General features: G+C 35.8%; 1 protein-coding gene across 2 annotated transcripts in view; it reads left to right on the top strand.

The window, feature by feature from the left end:
• Positions 1-12,398, top strand: part of EXOC2 (exocyst complex component 2) — a 125,250-nt gene extending 112,852 nt beyond the window's left edge. For both annotated transcript variants that reach the window (XM_079300979.1, XM_079300980.1), the window contains exons 24-28: positions 1,870-1,925; positions 4,949-5,071; positions 7,317-7,378; positions 9,178-9,237; positions 10,833-12,398. In XM_079300979.1, the coding sequence (XP_079157105.1) occupies positions 1,870-1,925; positions 4,949-5,071; positions 7,317-7,378; positions 9,178-9,237; positions 10,833-10,926 (395 nt within the window). In that variant the 3' untranslated portion in view covers positions 10,927-12,398. The remainder of the gene's footprint in view (positions 1-1,869; positions 1,926-4,948; positions 5,072-7,316; positions 7,379-9,177; positions 9,238-10,832) is intronic.
• Positions 12,399-14,355: the final 1,957 nt, after the last annotated feature.

Genomic DNA, 14,355 nt, shown 5'->3' with positions numbered 1-14,355 from the left:
GTTCAGAGTCTGGTCAAGTTGTATTTGCTTCTGGAGTGTGATAGAAATTTTGACCTCTGTGGTGTGAGGTGTGTAGAGGATTTAAGCAGGCACAGAGTGAAGTAAAAGAAGGAAAACAGTAGAAGAGGAAAAAGGAAGGGGGTGTTGCATTTCCACATATACCTGTGATCTTTTGGTGTGGTTCAAGTATTGGTGTGTAACATTCTTGCTTTGTTTTGCAAGGTTACAGGGCAAGAGATAAAAAGTCAGTTTCATAAAATTTCTGGTATTGCTTTAGTCTTCACTCACTTCCTTGCTAAGATTAAAGAAATTTTAAGTTTGCTGCCTAGTATACAATACTGTTTGACTTGTCTTTGGGTTAATTTAAACAGAAAAAAACTGTCGAGATTTTCAAGGAGATGTATAAAGAGAAAAGGCACTAGAGACATTTTGGGATGTGTGGAGAAAGGCTTGTGTTTTTCTAACATCCAGGCTGCATCCCATTGCACATCCTAGATGTTTGTTCCTCATGCAAGACAGTCCTGTCATCCTTGTGTCCTATTTTTATAAAATATTTATCCGTAATTGTCTAAAAAAGAAAAAGTGTCACCTTTTTATATCTTTTTATAATTTTTATATAGGCAAGTTGCAGGATCAATGGTTAAAGTATGAGCATGACTGAGGTAGCAGTAGTGAGATACTCTTCTCACAGAATAACTCATTTTGATGATCTTGGGTAACCCCTTTTAAAGCTGTTTTTTGTAGCAGGACTAAGTTTCTGCCTCGGTGTTTTCTGAGGAAAGGTGGAGCAAGAAAGATGAACTGATTAAAGGTTCACTTTGTAATTTTTATAGCATTAGCCTTAATCACACAGTGATCTCTGAGCTATGTGGTCTCACCAGTCTTTGTCCATGATTCTCATATTTTACTGTGGATTGAATATATTTAAGGGAGGGATGAGGTCATTGCACTTTCTCTGATTCGTGGTAGATTAATCAAAATCAGAAGCTGAGGTCATGTGGATCACTAACACTCTCTCATTACTTTGTTTGTATTTCCAGAATGCTTTCTAATTTTCCCTTGCCTACAAAGTCAAGTAGCCATAAAAACAAGTGAGGCAATTTTAGGTTTTTGCCTATTTTAAATCTTAGACTGGAGTACAGGCTGGGAAAGTTACAGAATTACAGCAGCAGAGAGTACTAAGAGCCTGTCCTAACTAAAGCACATGCTGCTGGATGTTCTTCTGTTTAGAATTCACTTCTTAGTGTAAATTCACAAGCGTTTCATAAGCTTGGCAAAGAAAATGCTTATTTGACTTCTCCACCTTCCCCAAAAGGAAATTTCTACTAAGGCATGACTTCTCCTATAAACTGCCATGAGTAATATATTCTGAACCTCTTTCAGATAAACAAGAGACCTTGCTATTCCTATCTACAATAATTCACAGATAGAGAAGCTGATAAAGTAGTAAGATCTTGAAGACTGTTATACAAACAAAACCTCTTGACTTTGTTCTTTAGAACTTATCAAACCATGGTGCATGTTCTGTGCCATGGTGTGTGTATTCTAACAAAAGATCCAGAATTTATTTTTTAATAATGCTAGTTTTTTATTAAATTGCAAAGTTGGTGAAATTATTTTGCTACAGAAGAATACTAAAACAGGAACCTACTGGCTTTTTTAAACTTCTGCTATAAGGAAATGTGCCTTTCTCCATTTGATTTGAAAAAGGAAATAGTCTGGTGGTGTGGCTATGGAACTTTCTCTTTCTGCCTCTGATTACAAAAGTAGTAGTAAAAAATGAAAATAAGAAGTACAGTATTGAACAGTAAAATATTATGATGTTGTGACAACAGAATGAAAGTAATTATTTGGCTTCTTCTGTTTCAGGTGTCAGAAACTACTTGAAAGAAGCATTAGTGAATATCATTGCTGTGCATGCAGAGGTGAGGAGAAACTTCAGATCACTTCATGCTTATATTTATATGATTTCAGTATACTTTTCCTGGTAAATCCTGGCTTTCACCAGGGTTTTCACCCTTTTATTGAAGTGTCTTCATTATAGATGTGTTTTAAATTAGGCTTAGCCAACAGATACAACAGATAACTTCTATTTTTTTTTTAATGGGCAGAAGGAGATGAGTAGTTCCTGTTTATCCTCTCTAACACTCCATTACACCTTTTTATCTCTGTTATCTGATAAAGAGGAAAGCCAAATTCTAAAGTTAATTTCTCCCTTTCCATGCAGATAATACATAGATATATGGCTAGTTATGATGCTCTCTTTCTCTGATTATCTTTATTTTCCAAAATATCTGTAAATTAAGTTCTGTTTAACCTTGAAAGAAATGTTCAACACGTGCCACTCAGAGTGAAAAGCCAATATATGTCAGTCTTCTACATACGATGGAAATAGGAAAGCTAAACCCAAAAAGTTTTATAATCTTTGTATAGCACAAATACTGCATGAAATATCTAAGTAGGTAATGGCTACCTAGGCTAGGGAGTGCATGTTAAAACATTGCTTATAACATAATAAGCTTGGAGGAGCTGCAGTTATTTAGCCTTTTGGGATTATGTGCAGGAATTTTCTATGTTTCTTTAAATTAGAGCCTGTGTTTTACATAATCACTCCTTCTAATCATCAAGAGTGTTAACTGTTTTCAAGATTTTTTTTCTGTTTTAACTGTTTTTTTTAAAGATTACCATTGCTCCTGGTAGAAGCATTGGTAGTAATATTACTCTTACCTGCCAAAATACAATAAGTATGGTTGCTCTACCTTTTCCCTGTAATTAAAATATAATGAGATTCACTTGAGGCTTTTACTTATTCCTTCTTAAATTACAGGAATTAATAGAAATTAAAATATTTCCAGGACCTTCAAATTCACTTGCTATATTTTTGATACTATTTCAGTTTTAGATTACATTAGAAGCACTTTCATGGAAGCATTGTGATTTTTACCAAATGCTTCCAAATGAGAGAACAAGAAATACTAAAAACATATGCCAACATGATACCCATTATTAATATTGTTTTTCAGTGTAGTGGAAATTGATTCATTGATGCTTTAAAAAATTCAAATGTGACTTATTGAGCCAGACTTGTAAGCATGCATCCTTGTTAAAATGCTGAGGCAGAAAGGTTCATTGCTGTGCCCTCTTCATTGAGACTGATACTGATTCTGGCCTAAATAGCATAGCCTCATAAATTTCTAGATGTGAAATATTATAGAAATATGAGAACGTGTGTCAAGACGAAACTGCCATTTCTACTGGTGAAATTCTGTTAAGATAGGTCAGGTTTAAGTTTAGTTAGCAAGGCAGCAAGTTTCTGTAGTTTGAAACAGCAAAAAATAACCATCAGATGAACAGCAAGGATAGACTCAAATGGAAAGAAAATTGTTACTCTACCTTTGAATTCGAATTTAGCTGAAATCAAAATAAGGTCTTCGTGTTGCAAATTTGTGATGATTCACCCCTGCTGAGAATTATTTTTCCTGGATTCTGTAAAGTAACTTCAAGAGGGCTCATTGCAGGCAGAAATATTCTCTTCTCAGTAGATCATCTTTGGGCATGTTCCTGGTATGTTTGTGTTGCATTGGTCAGCAATATTTTGTGCTGAGTAAGATGACCCCTTTCCAGCACTGCTAACAGCTGGTAGCTGACATTTATGGGGTCAGTGCTCTTGGCCTGTGTGCAGACTTGCCTTTTGGAATGGTCAGCTTTATGGGATGCCTGCTACATAATTCGTTATTAAAATCACTGAAAACTCTGCAGGAATTTTTCTTTCTTTGTTTTTGGGGGTTTTTTTTCCCTTGTTTATTTTTAGACATATATATTAATATGTTCTGTCAATTACTTAATTTCTTTGTCAGACATGGGATCTAAACTTTGCATAAAAGCTAAGGTATTCCAGCAAAACAATCCACTACTTAATTCTTTAGACTATTTCAAAGCAGAAACTGGGGAAGTGTTTCAAAACTTTATACATTTCATTTTCCCTCTTGTACCACTCCAGTCACGTACTTCAGCTTACATACACCACTCCAGCTTCTTGTGTCATCTTCTCTCCCAGTCCTCTGCAGTTTAAGGCAGCTTTATCATCACCTTTAAGCCTTGACCCAAGTTTGGTGTGTCTAACCTGTAATCTCACTTCCTCCTATATTCCAACCTCTTGGCCTGCATTTTCCCGAATTCTGTATAAAAAAAATCATACTTTCTTTTTTTTAAAATCCACAACAATTTCTCACTTCTGTAAAGCCCCCTTTAAGAAAAATTAGTCTCTTCATACTTTGCTTCAAGCATAGATTTAATAATTTTGTGTTGCAGTTACTATTCTAAATATGCCACTTTTAAAAGTTATACAAATAAGCCATTAAAAAGGTGGTCTTGATGCATGGGAAAGGCAGTAAGGTTTAATATTTTTTGCCAGGGAGCTAATCTAAATGAAAATCCATTGGCACCCTCATACTTGCTCAGGCTGTCACATGTTTCTCTCTGCCACAGAGTATAACAGCAGTAGGCATTCAGCAGTGGTCAAATACAATGGAGTCTAGAAGAAATAGCAAAATATTGGGTAAAAAGTGGCTAAATGTGTAACTGTGTCAGTCAGACACACAACTCTGAATTAAAGGTGCTATCTACAAGACAGCAATCTATCTGACTACCTGCATCCATCAGCCAAAAGCACATATTTTGGAGTTTAGCTTCCTTTAGGTATAGCAAGAGGGTTATCACAAATCAGACAGGCAAATTTGCTAGTAACTGAGGGGATTGGTCGAAATGCAGGCATGCATTAAAAGACATCCTTCATATTCTAGTTTCTTTTGAATTGTTTGTATATTGATAAAAAATGAAGGAGACCTTTCTGTCAAAGTGGTTTATGTTTTTTATTGAAATGTTAGTATTGAAAATATTTCTGTTAATACAGGTGTTGTGCTCATGGTTCTTCTTTCATGAAACTTAGGTGTTCACCATTTCCAAAGACTTAGTTCCTCGGGTAATGTCAAGGGTTGTAGAAGCAGTCTCGGAAGAACTGAGTCGGCTGATGCAGTGTGTTTCATCCTTCAGCAAAAATGGAGCTTTACAGGTACCCAAATAGTTCATACTGTCACACATCTGAATCTAGAAAACTGACTGTAACAGGCAGAGATACAATCTGGGTGTTTGTTTGATTTATTGTAGCAGTGAAAGCAGGGACATAAAAAGGATTAGTTTACAACCTATGTCAGATTTATGGATGAATACCCTTTGGGATACTAGTTCTTGGGTTTGATTATATTTTAGGATTATTTTTATGTTAGATGGCATTAAAAGGCTACCTGTATCCTGTGAGATAAAAAGTATCCTAATGGTATCTCTTTGAAATGATGTCACATACTCTCTTTGGCTTGACATTAAAAAATCACTTTAAAAGTGATTCTAGTGATATTTTGATACTTAAAAATCCCTAAAACAGACTGCAGTAGGATCTTATAGGACTTCACAAGACTAGTCTTTTGTTTGTTACACTCTCTCTACAATACCTTGTTGTTGTTACATGGGAAGAATAGCCTTGCTGTCTTTATTTACAGCTGGAGTGGTAGTTGTTCTTGCTATTGGGTAAGCATTAAAGGACTCTAAGAAAAAGACCTTTTTTTAAAAAATTGCTTTGAGTCAGGTTAGTATGGCTGAAGATGAGCAAACTCCCTGTTTTCATTGTACATGACAGCATTCTTGCATTATGATGGGAAAGTAATTATCCAGTTGTAAGCCTTGTTTTCCAATGGCATTGGACAGAGAATTAGTATAGGAATATCACAGCCAAGTAACATTGACTCCGTGTTTAAACCAAACCCATAAATAACAAGGCTACACCTAAATCCCTTTTTTTCTGATGAAACAACCCACTGTAGGGACTTGCTGCCTAAACCCATAACAGAAAGGCTTTTCCTCCTTATTGCAGTTTTGTCACTCATGGTCATTTTCTGTTCCCTTGAACATCCTGTCTGACAGACAGCAGCAGTGAGAGTAATTCAAGCCATGTTAGGCTGAACAAAAAATTCTCATTCAAGGCCTCACTCTGTATTCCCATGTCCCATGACCCACAGTTTTGCAGAGCTCACCCTTCCACGGGATTTATTTAGGCTGTGGTGCTCAAGAATGGGGTACTGATACCTTCTAAAATGTAGAAAAGACTCCAGAATCTTAGGCATAGGACTTCAAAAAGGTCACAGCTCTTGAGCATGGAGTGCTATGCAAAATGGTAAAATATTCTGTGTTGAAAAAAGCATTTCTTATGAGTATAAAATTTGGGGTGGCTATGTTATATTTTGTGCCAGAAAGTTCTGGCTCTAAAAAAGCATAAATTGTAGCTGTCTCCCTACCTAGAGAAGGAATGAGGGAAATAGCTAAAAGCCAAAGGCTTTCATTAGAAATGGAATTAGTTGTCTGTGTTGCATTGTCAAAAGTTTTGTTTTGGAAGATTAACATCATTAGTTATGTGTAAATGTTGCTGTGATGTCTGACTGGATTAAATTTCTTCTTTATGCTTAAAAGAACAAAATAAAGATTTTTATTAAGCTCACTTTGTATTTTTAAATTAAATTACTTAATGATCTCTTGCAGAATGTTTCTATTTCATATAAAAGTTGTGATGACAATGATTGCTTTTCAAAGACTGAAGGATGATCTATGAAGTTGTTTAATCTGTGAATTCAGTCTCCTCCACAGTTTGCCTAAATAAAAATTAATACCTGGGCAGACAGTACAGTGCAGGAGTAAAATCCCCATGCTCTTGTGCCCACCAGGGGACACAAAAGAAACAAAGTACAATCATTCTACTTCCTCATCTGATGGAAAAAAATAAATTAACCAGAAGAATCAAGCATAAGAATGCATATTGACAGATTTTTGTACTTTTGTGTTTCCTTCCTCTCTGGCTAAGCAGTGCTGTGAGAAGTTAAGCTCACTGTATTTAATTAAAAAAAAAAAAAAAAAAAAAAAAAAAAAAAAAAGTTGCATCCTTCTATCTTTCTATCACAGTACAGAAAAGGTTAAGCAGAATTGAAGATTTATTACCGTTACTGAGAGAAAAACCAGTGTTTTTTGACTACTACACAGTGACCATGTAAACACTTTGACTTGAATCAAAAATATGAAATTGTTCCTTTGAGCAGTCTCCTGGCAGATCAAGGTGGCAACAAAGAATACAGGAAATAAACTGTTAAAAGCTAAGGCTGCAACGGCAGCATGCAATAGTATTTGCCTCTCAAGAAAGGGAAGCTTTGGGATACTTGTATACCTGGTGAAAAGACATTGTGTCATTGTTTCTGTATTTGTATTTCTGTCTTTAGGCAAAACTTGAAATCTGTGCATTGAGGGATACTGTGGCCATATACCTAACACCTGAAAGCAAGTAAGATGTGCTGTAATGTCACTTTTTGCAGTGTAATGGAATCCTTGGTAAACATGCAAAAACACAATGTAAATTTAGAATGAAGGAATTTTACTTCAAATAGAATATGTGATCTACTGTGTAAATATATGAAAAGCAGATGCATAGCAAGATTTTATCAGTTGAAAGAACAGTTACTTTTTTGTTGTTTTTTCCTTGGCCTTTTAGACACAAACTAATATTTGCCACCAAAAACAAATTGTAAAACTTCTTAGCAGCAGTACAGCTAGTGAGGATAGTTATGCTAAAGGCAGACACAGAGCAGATCTTGATGAGTTTTATCCAGTTTTTCACAGCAATCTCATAAAGTATAAAGCAAATAACCTGCCAGATGCATCTACAGATGAGTCTACAGATCCAGATACTGGCAGAGATATGGAGAATTAGGGCTCTCTATAGGCTTATGTAATATCCTGCTCCTTCTCCACACACCTAATCAAGGAGTGGGAATTCAGCTTCACACTGTCTCCTAGAATCAACACCTTCAAAAGGCTTTCAGCAGTTTATCATTTCTCACTGAAGCAACACCGAAGATAAATAGTGTGGGGGACACTCACACACATTAATATTAAGGGAGAAGGGAAAGCATTAGCACCATGAGTGGTTGATGCAGCCAAGACATGTAAAAACAGGTTATGATAGCTGTCAGCAGTTTTGAGGAAAGTTGACTGATTGAAATTTTCTAGGTGATTATGGTGGGGATTGGATACAGGCAGATTCATTCATTATTTAAATTATTTTCACTTCTTTTAAGATTGGCATTACACGTCCCTACAGGTGGCAATTTGATCATCTTACCTAACCAGCAGTTTTGTAGGAGACATGGCAGGTCTTCACAGTCACACATAGTGTCCACTGGTGTCACTGCATTCCAGTTCAGAGTACTCACTTCCCTATTCTGAGTGTCTGATAGTGACAAAGGCTTCTGGAAGAAAACTAGTTGGCACTGGCTCAGATTGGATAAAATTGAAGTTATATTGTCTGTAATAGTGCAAAGCATAGTGAACCCTGAAAACTGGTGCTTTGTAGAGGTTTTTTTATCCCTGGACTTTTCACTAGCAGTAGTTGCCTCAAGTCACCATATTAATCTTTTGCTGACAAGATTCTACCTATATGTGCAGGTCCTGTGTTGTTCCCTCGTTTCTGTTCCACATCTGTTGCCCAGAGTGGGGTGGGAACCCCTTCTTTGAAGTTGCTTAACACTTGACTGGATAATGGCCCAAAGAAACCTCCTCTAACCTTGAAATTGGCCATTCTTTGAGATCAGGGTTGCACCTAAAGTCCCTTCCAACCTAAATTATTCTATGACTCTATGTTAACTCAATGCAAACCCATTGTAATACTCTTTATAGGCACCCTTCTTCAAGACAGAATGCAGTGGCCTGTCTACAGCACAGAGAGACAAAATCAATGTTTTTATCTGTTCTTCATACACCAGTGGTCACTTAGTTTTAGGCAGAAGGCAGCTGGCCACAACCTGTTAATTTTTGAACAGTCCAGGATGTGCCAGTCGTCAGTGAGCTGTTGATTTAACATTTCCTGTTGATGTATGATGTACATCATATTAGGAATATCAAGATACCTGCTTGACCCTGTGATTATTTTATGTTCAATTTGCACATGGATGTCAGGTCTAAGGTAAATATTTTGTCAATTTATTGAAAAAAAAGAATGAATAAAATATAGCATCATTCTGTAGGACTTAAATAAATGCTGTGTCTTGTACTAGCAGAATATGAGTATTTTTGTTTTCCTTGCAGATCAAGCTTTAAGCAAGCTTTGGAAGCCTTGCCTCAGCTCTCAAGTGGAACTGACAGAAAGTGAGTACAATGCACCCTCTTGTTTCCCTTATGGTCTTTGGAGCTGTTGCTTTTTACTCTTGTAAGAAAACTTTGCTATAAAAGGGTTAACTTTAACTGTATTTGACCCTTCTGAATTATAGAACAGAAACTTTTTTGGACAGAGTTAAGAATAAGCTCAGTCCTTGCTCATGGTCTGTTAAATTACCCAGAAGAGCCAATGGCTTTGTGACATCCTGCTTGCCTGTTGCAGTCTTATCAGTTCAGTGTAGCTTTGCATTTGTCTTGTACTATCAGTCTATTTAAGCCTTCCTAGTTAATCTTAATTGAGTTCCATTGTATTGTTTTACTGAATTTTTTAGCAATTAAAAAATGGCCAAGAATAAATTTCAGGCTTTTGCAACCTGATATATGAGGAACTCATAAAACTGGCATGTTTCCATTTAAAAACAAATAAGGAGGATCCATGGCTCTTTATTAACATCAAGAGGAGGAATTTTGGGTTCTTCCTTTTCCACCATAATGATCTTTGACAAACAGGTTGCTTTGCTACACCCGGCCTGTGTTTGGTAGTCTATTTTACAACCACAGCTTAATAAAAAGTAAAACTGGATAGATTTGTAATGAGTAGAGTAGTGTAGGTATAGATGGTTTGAACTAGAGATTGGTTTCTTTGTACTTTCCGGCATCAAATCAGTTTGCACTTAGCAGTCAGAATTTAGAGTACTTTGTAGACACATAAAGAGGCTGTTGGTACAACTCACAGTCCGTGGTCTGTGCCTTCTTCCAGATGTCCTCTGTCTGTGTAGTCAAACCTGCTCTTCGCTAGCCACAAGAAGTCTCAAGACAGCTCCTCATCTTACTTACATCTTGTGCTTTATTAAAGTTAGAAATCAGTTTTGAGTAAGGAGAGATCTTTTAACTCAAATTTTCCAAAACACCTGTAGAATTTTTTTTTTCACTTAGTCACAAGCATCTGAGCTTCATGAGACAAATGAGAATCAAGAACTGCATTACTATTACATCTGCCTCAGTGTTCTGAGCCCCAGACAGTACAGAGAACTTGTTTTGTTTCCCATTATGGGAATGGCAGTTGTCATTGCTTCAGGCAGCTCATTGTAATCTGCGTGTATTTGTGTAAAATAACACATTTGTGCACTGACTGAGAGCTGTTTGTGTGCATTCATTCACAATCACTACTATGATGCTAAGTTATTACAACAGACCCTCAACACCATTGCTCCTACACCTGTGGTTTGTGGATTATTATAAATACTATCCACTGCACCAGGTACTTTATTGACATCCCAGTAAATGTGAATTAACTATTGTTATAGTTAATGAACTCATACACAGTTTATTTATTAGGGGCAAAACAACATGATTGGGGTGGATTAATGTTTCTCCTAGAAAAATCATACTATCTCTGATCTTTCAGTCATATTTAAGAGAAATCTACAAATACCTTCCAAAGACAAGGCTGAGAACTGAAATTTACAATTCAGCTACAAAAGAAAAGCAGACAGTGTATCTGCAGTCAGATAGAATAATAAAAACCTGCGGTAACTGTTCCCTTTTCAGAATTTCCTAAAGTTGTAACTGTTTTCCCTTTGCAGGTTACTAGAAGAGCTGCTAAACAAATTCAAAAGCAGCATGCACTTGCAGCTGACCTGTTTTCAAGCTTCTTCATCAGCCATGATGAAAACATAGACAAAAGCACAGTGCAGACAAATGTGCTTAAACGTTGTACTTTTTTTTTCTGGACTGCTTTAATTCCTTTCAATACTCTAAAGAAACTATAAAGAATTCCACTGGAAAATAAATTGAGATAGAGCTTTTTCAGTAATGTTACCGGGTGTCCTGCTGAGTGCGACTTCTGTTCCTACATACTTTGATAAAATGGTTTTCTGTCTACTGTATTTCACTCTGTGGAGGGAATTTAGTCAATTTTGTTTACATACACTTGTTCATGAAGAAATATTCATCATTGTTCTGCAGTCTCAGTTTCACTTGTTAAAAATACATTGAAATGTATTTTTAGCAAATGTCAGCTTTAATTTGAGTATTACTCATGTTGTTCAGTGTATCAATCTTAATTTCTAGATGTAGAGTGATACTGAAGTGACTGGAAGACATAAATTCTATTGTCGAAAAGTATTTAATAAGCATTGCCCCCTAGAGCTGACTAATAAATGTCCAGATACCATAATAAGTATACTGCTTCTTTTGCATTTAAAAATGGTAACTTTTTTTTCCTGTTCTCATCTTTTTTCCTGTTGGTGGTTAAAAGTCTGATTACTTGGGGGCTTTTATCTTCTTACTTATTTTTAATCAAAAGTGTTGCTGCCTCTCATGTTTCTCCCTTCTGTTCAAGAGTTGATTGATGGTAACCTTCACATCTGAAATAAGATCTGCTTTCATTGGCAATTAACAGAAAAGCACTCCAAGTTTATAAGATAAGGAAAAATGTCCAAGTAAAATATTCTTTGGTGTTAAGGAGTAGAATAGTTAATAGCTTCTTGTAAGAAAGAGCGCAAAATGTCATGTTTTGTTTCTTCCTTCTTACCCTTCTTGTCCTTTCTTGCTCTTACAGGCTTTCAACCACTGTCTTCCTCTTGTTAGTCAGTCCTCTTTTCCTCTTTTCACCACTAGTTATTGGCTTGGTATGGGGGGAAATAGGGATTCAGAAGAGAAGAACAGTTTTGATGCCATTGTTTTGGGGGTAACAAATGGGTTTAATTTTATAACTGATATCATGTCTTGAAATTAAATAATGCAGTAATAATATATTATTTCTGTAATTGCAGTCATTTTGAGTAAATTGTTTCAGCAATAGTGCATATTTTCAAACAATTTCTTAATGTCAGCTCATTTATTTTGCATGTTCATTTATGTGCTTTAAAAATGCAGCATACAATTCCTATAATATGTAATTTTGGAGAAAGTTTAATGCACATGTTGTTACTTGTTAAAAAGTTCTGTGTAAGTAGTAGCATCATGTTGAATGGAAGTGTGAGACTTCAAATATATGTTATTATCGTTAAGCACCTGGAGCAATGTTGTTTTGTTAAGTGTTGACCAAACTGTGGTGGTCACAGTCTCAACTGCTGATGTTAACTGAAATGGTCATCCAGTTCTGTAAAAGATTTCACTTCAGGATAATAAAATATTAAGAAATATGATTATAAGCTCTTCTTTAATTCCTTACTTTCCAAGTAACGTGATTTCTCTGAATTTTGCCAGTCTACAATTTCTATATTCCTGTCAGATATGTTCTAAGTATTGAAAACCTGTTCTGTTTTCTGTACTGTCTTAACATACATTCAGACATTTATTGTAAATCATTCTCTTACTCATCTTTCACTGCAGCAGCTCATTGTTTGTCCTTAAAACCTGAAGCCACACTTTCGTGTAGGTGCTTCTCTGAAGTAACTTATGCTTCAGAACATCTCATTGACAGCAATGAGAATAATGTGGAATCAATCAAAATATTCCTTGAATTCCATCTGATATGAATAAATGTTCACAGTCAAGTCAGAGCACTGCATTTGAATAAATGCACTTTGTGGATTAAGGAAGTCAGTGAGCATCATGCTGCAACAGGAGATATTGGAATCCCTTTGCGTGGAAGGGGGTTGGGACTGCTGAGGCTTCATTGCCAATGTACAGCAGTTCCTCTGAAAAGTAGAGTACAAAAAACAAGAAGTGGTCAGTGTGGGTTTTACAATACAAAACTGTTAGAAGATACAATTAGGTTTAAAAAGAGTTGTTGAAAGTGGAAAAAAGACAAGGAGACCAGACCAGAACACACCACCAGTCACAGCTTGCAGAGAAGAGAGACAGCAAGGAAATCAAAGTAACAGAAGTGAAAGGCTCTGACATTTAAAGCAATGAAAACAATGCAAGGGAAAATAAAGTGAATTATTACATTAACTTTGAACCTCTAGAAAGTTCTAAAATTGATACAAACTGGAAAAAAAAAAGCCCTTGAAATAAAAACCGAGAGAACTTTATTTCTTATGTAAGTGAAAAATATAGGGAGTAATAAGGCTGTAAAATATATCTGACTAAAAGTAAGTAAAGACTTACAGGAAAATTCAACCATAATATTCTGTGTTGAGATATTCAGCCTCTGGAAATGTTGAGGCATTCCTCTGTTACTGTATTTTGACATTTATTTTGAATAGTCTTGAGTAGTTCAAGAGGTAGGCAAAGAGGAAATAAAAAACAAATTCTGCATCAATGTAATAAGGGAACTACACAGGAAAAATATTTTAATCCCCCTGTTAAGTGATGGGAAAATAGGGAAAAGTCATTACATAGCTGGGGGTTGACTTAATGAAATAGCTCAAATAAATAGCCTGAAAGAATGAAGAAATCATGTTCCTTCTCATTCACAAATTTTTTTTTTTAATTTAAATTTTGAAATCATTTATGAAATGTGCTCATAGTGTGTCATTGTCCAAGTCGCATCCCTTGCATCTTCCTAGGACTCTGACCAGTTTAATTTCACTGTATGGCAACAGAGATGGAAATAAGAAGCAGCTGTGCCAAGGGGCTTTTGGCTGCTCCAAAACATGTGCCTCTAAAACGAGTCCAGTCTCTCAACCTTTGCCAAAGCTATTGCATCCCCCTGAAGTGAGAGTACTTTATGGTGAAGGTGAGATTTTTCTTTTTCTCTACCCAGGCAGCCTTTTGCCATCCAGAACCAAGGAAACATTTCTGAAGCAATAGCATGTTTCCCTGCTCTACTGGAGATGCAGATAGAATAGGCCTATGAAAACTAGTGTAACACTGTACAGAACATGAAGCTAGGAAAAAAAAAGAAAACTTAATTATGGCTTATTCTGATTCTACTGTAGTTAAAAATGTATGTTCGGGGGAAAAACCAAGAATTGATTGTTGATATAAAGGTGGTCATAATGGCAATATATTTTAAGAAATCATGATAGAAGAATTTCATGGAGTTTCTTTGACTGCTGAGTCTGACAAACAAAAAATCCCTCACCTGCAAAAGTCTAATACTTAGGGAAGCAATATCCTATGAAATTAATCATAAAAGTATTCACAAACTCCTTTTGAACAGATAGACATTTTCTGTTTCTAATGTAAGAGAAGGGTAGAAGATTGTAGTTTCCT

Source organism: Erithacus rubecula, assembly GCF_903797595.1.
Source record: "Erithacus rubecula genome assembly, chromosome: 3".
Classification (NCBI taxonomy): domain Eukaryota; kingdom Metazoa; phylum Chordata; class Aves; order Passeriformes; family Muscicapidae; genus Erithacus; species Erithacus rubecula.
The sequence above is the reverse complement of the archived record's forward strand: the minus strand, read 5'-3'. Positions and strand labels throughout refer to the sequence as shown.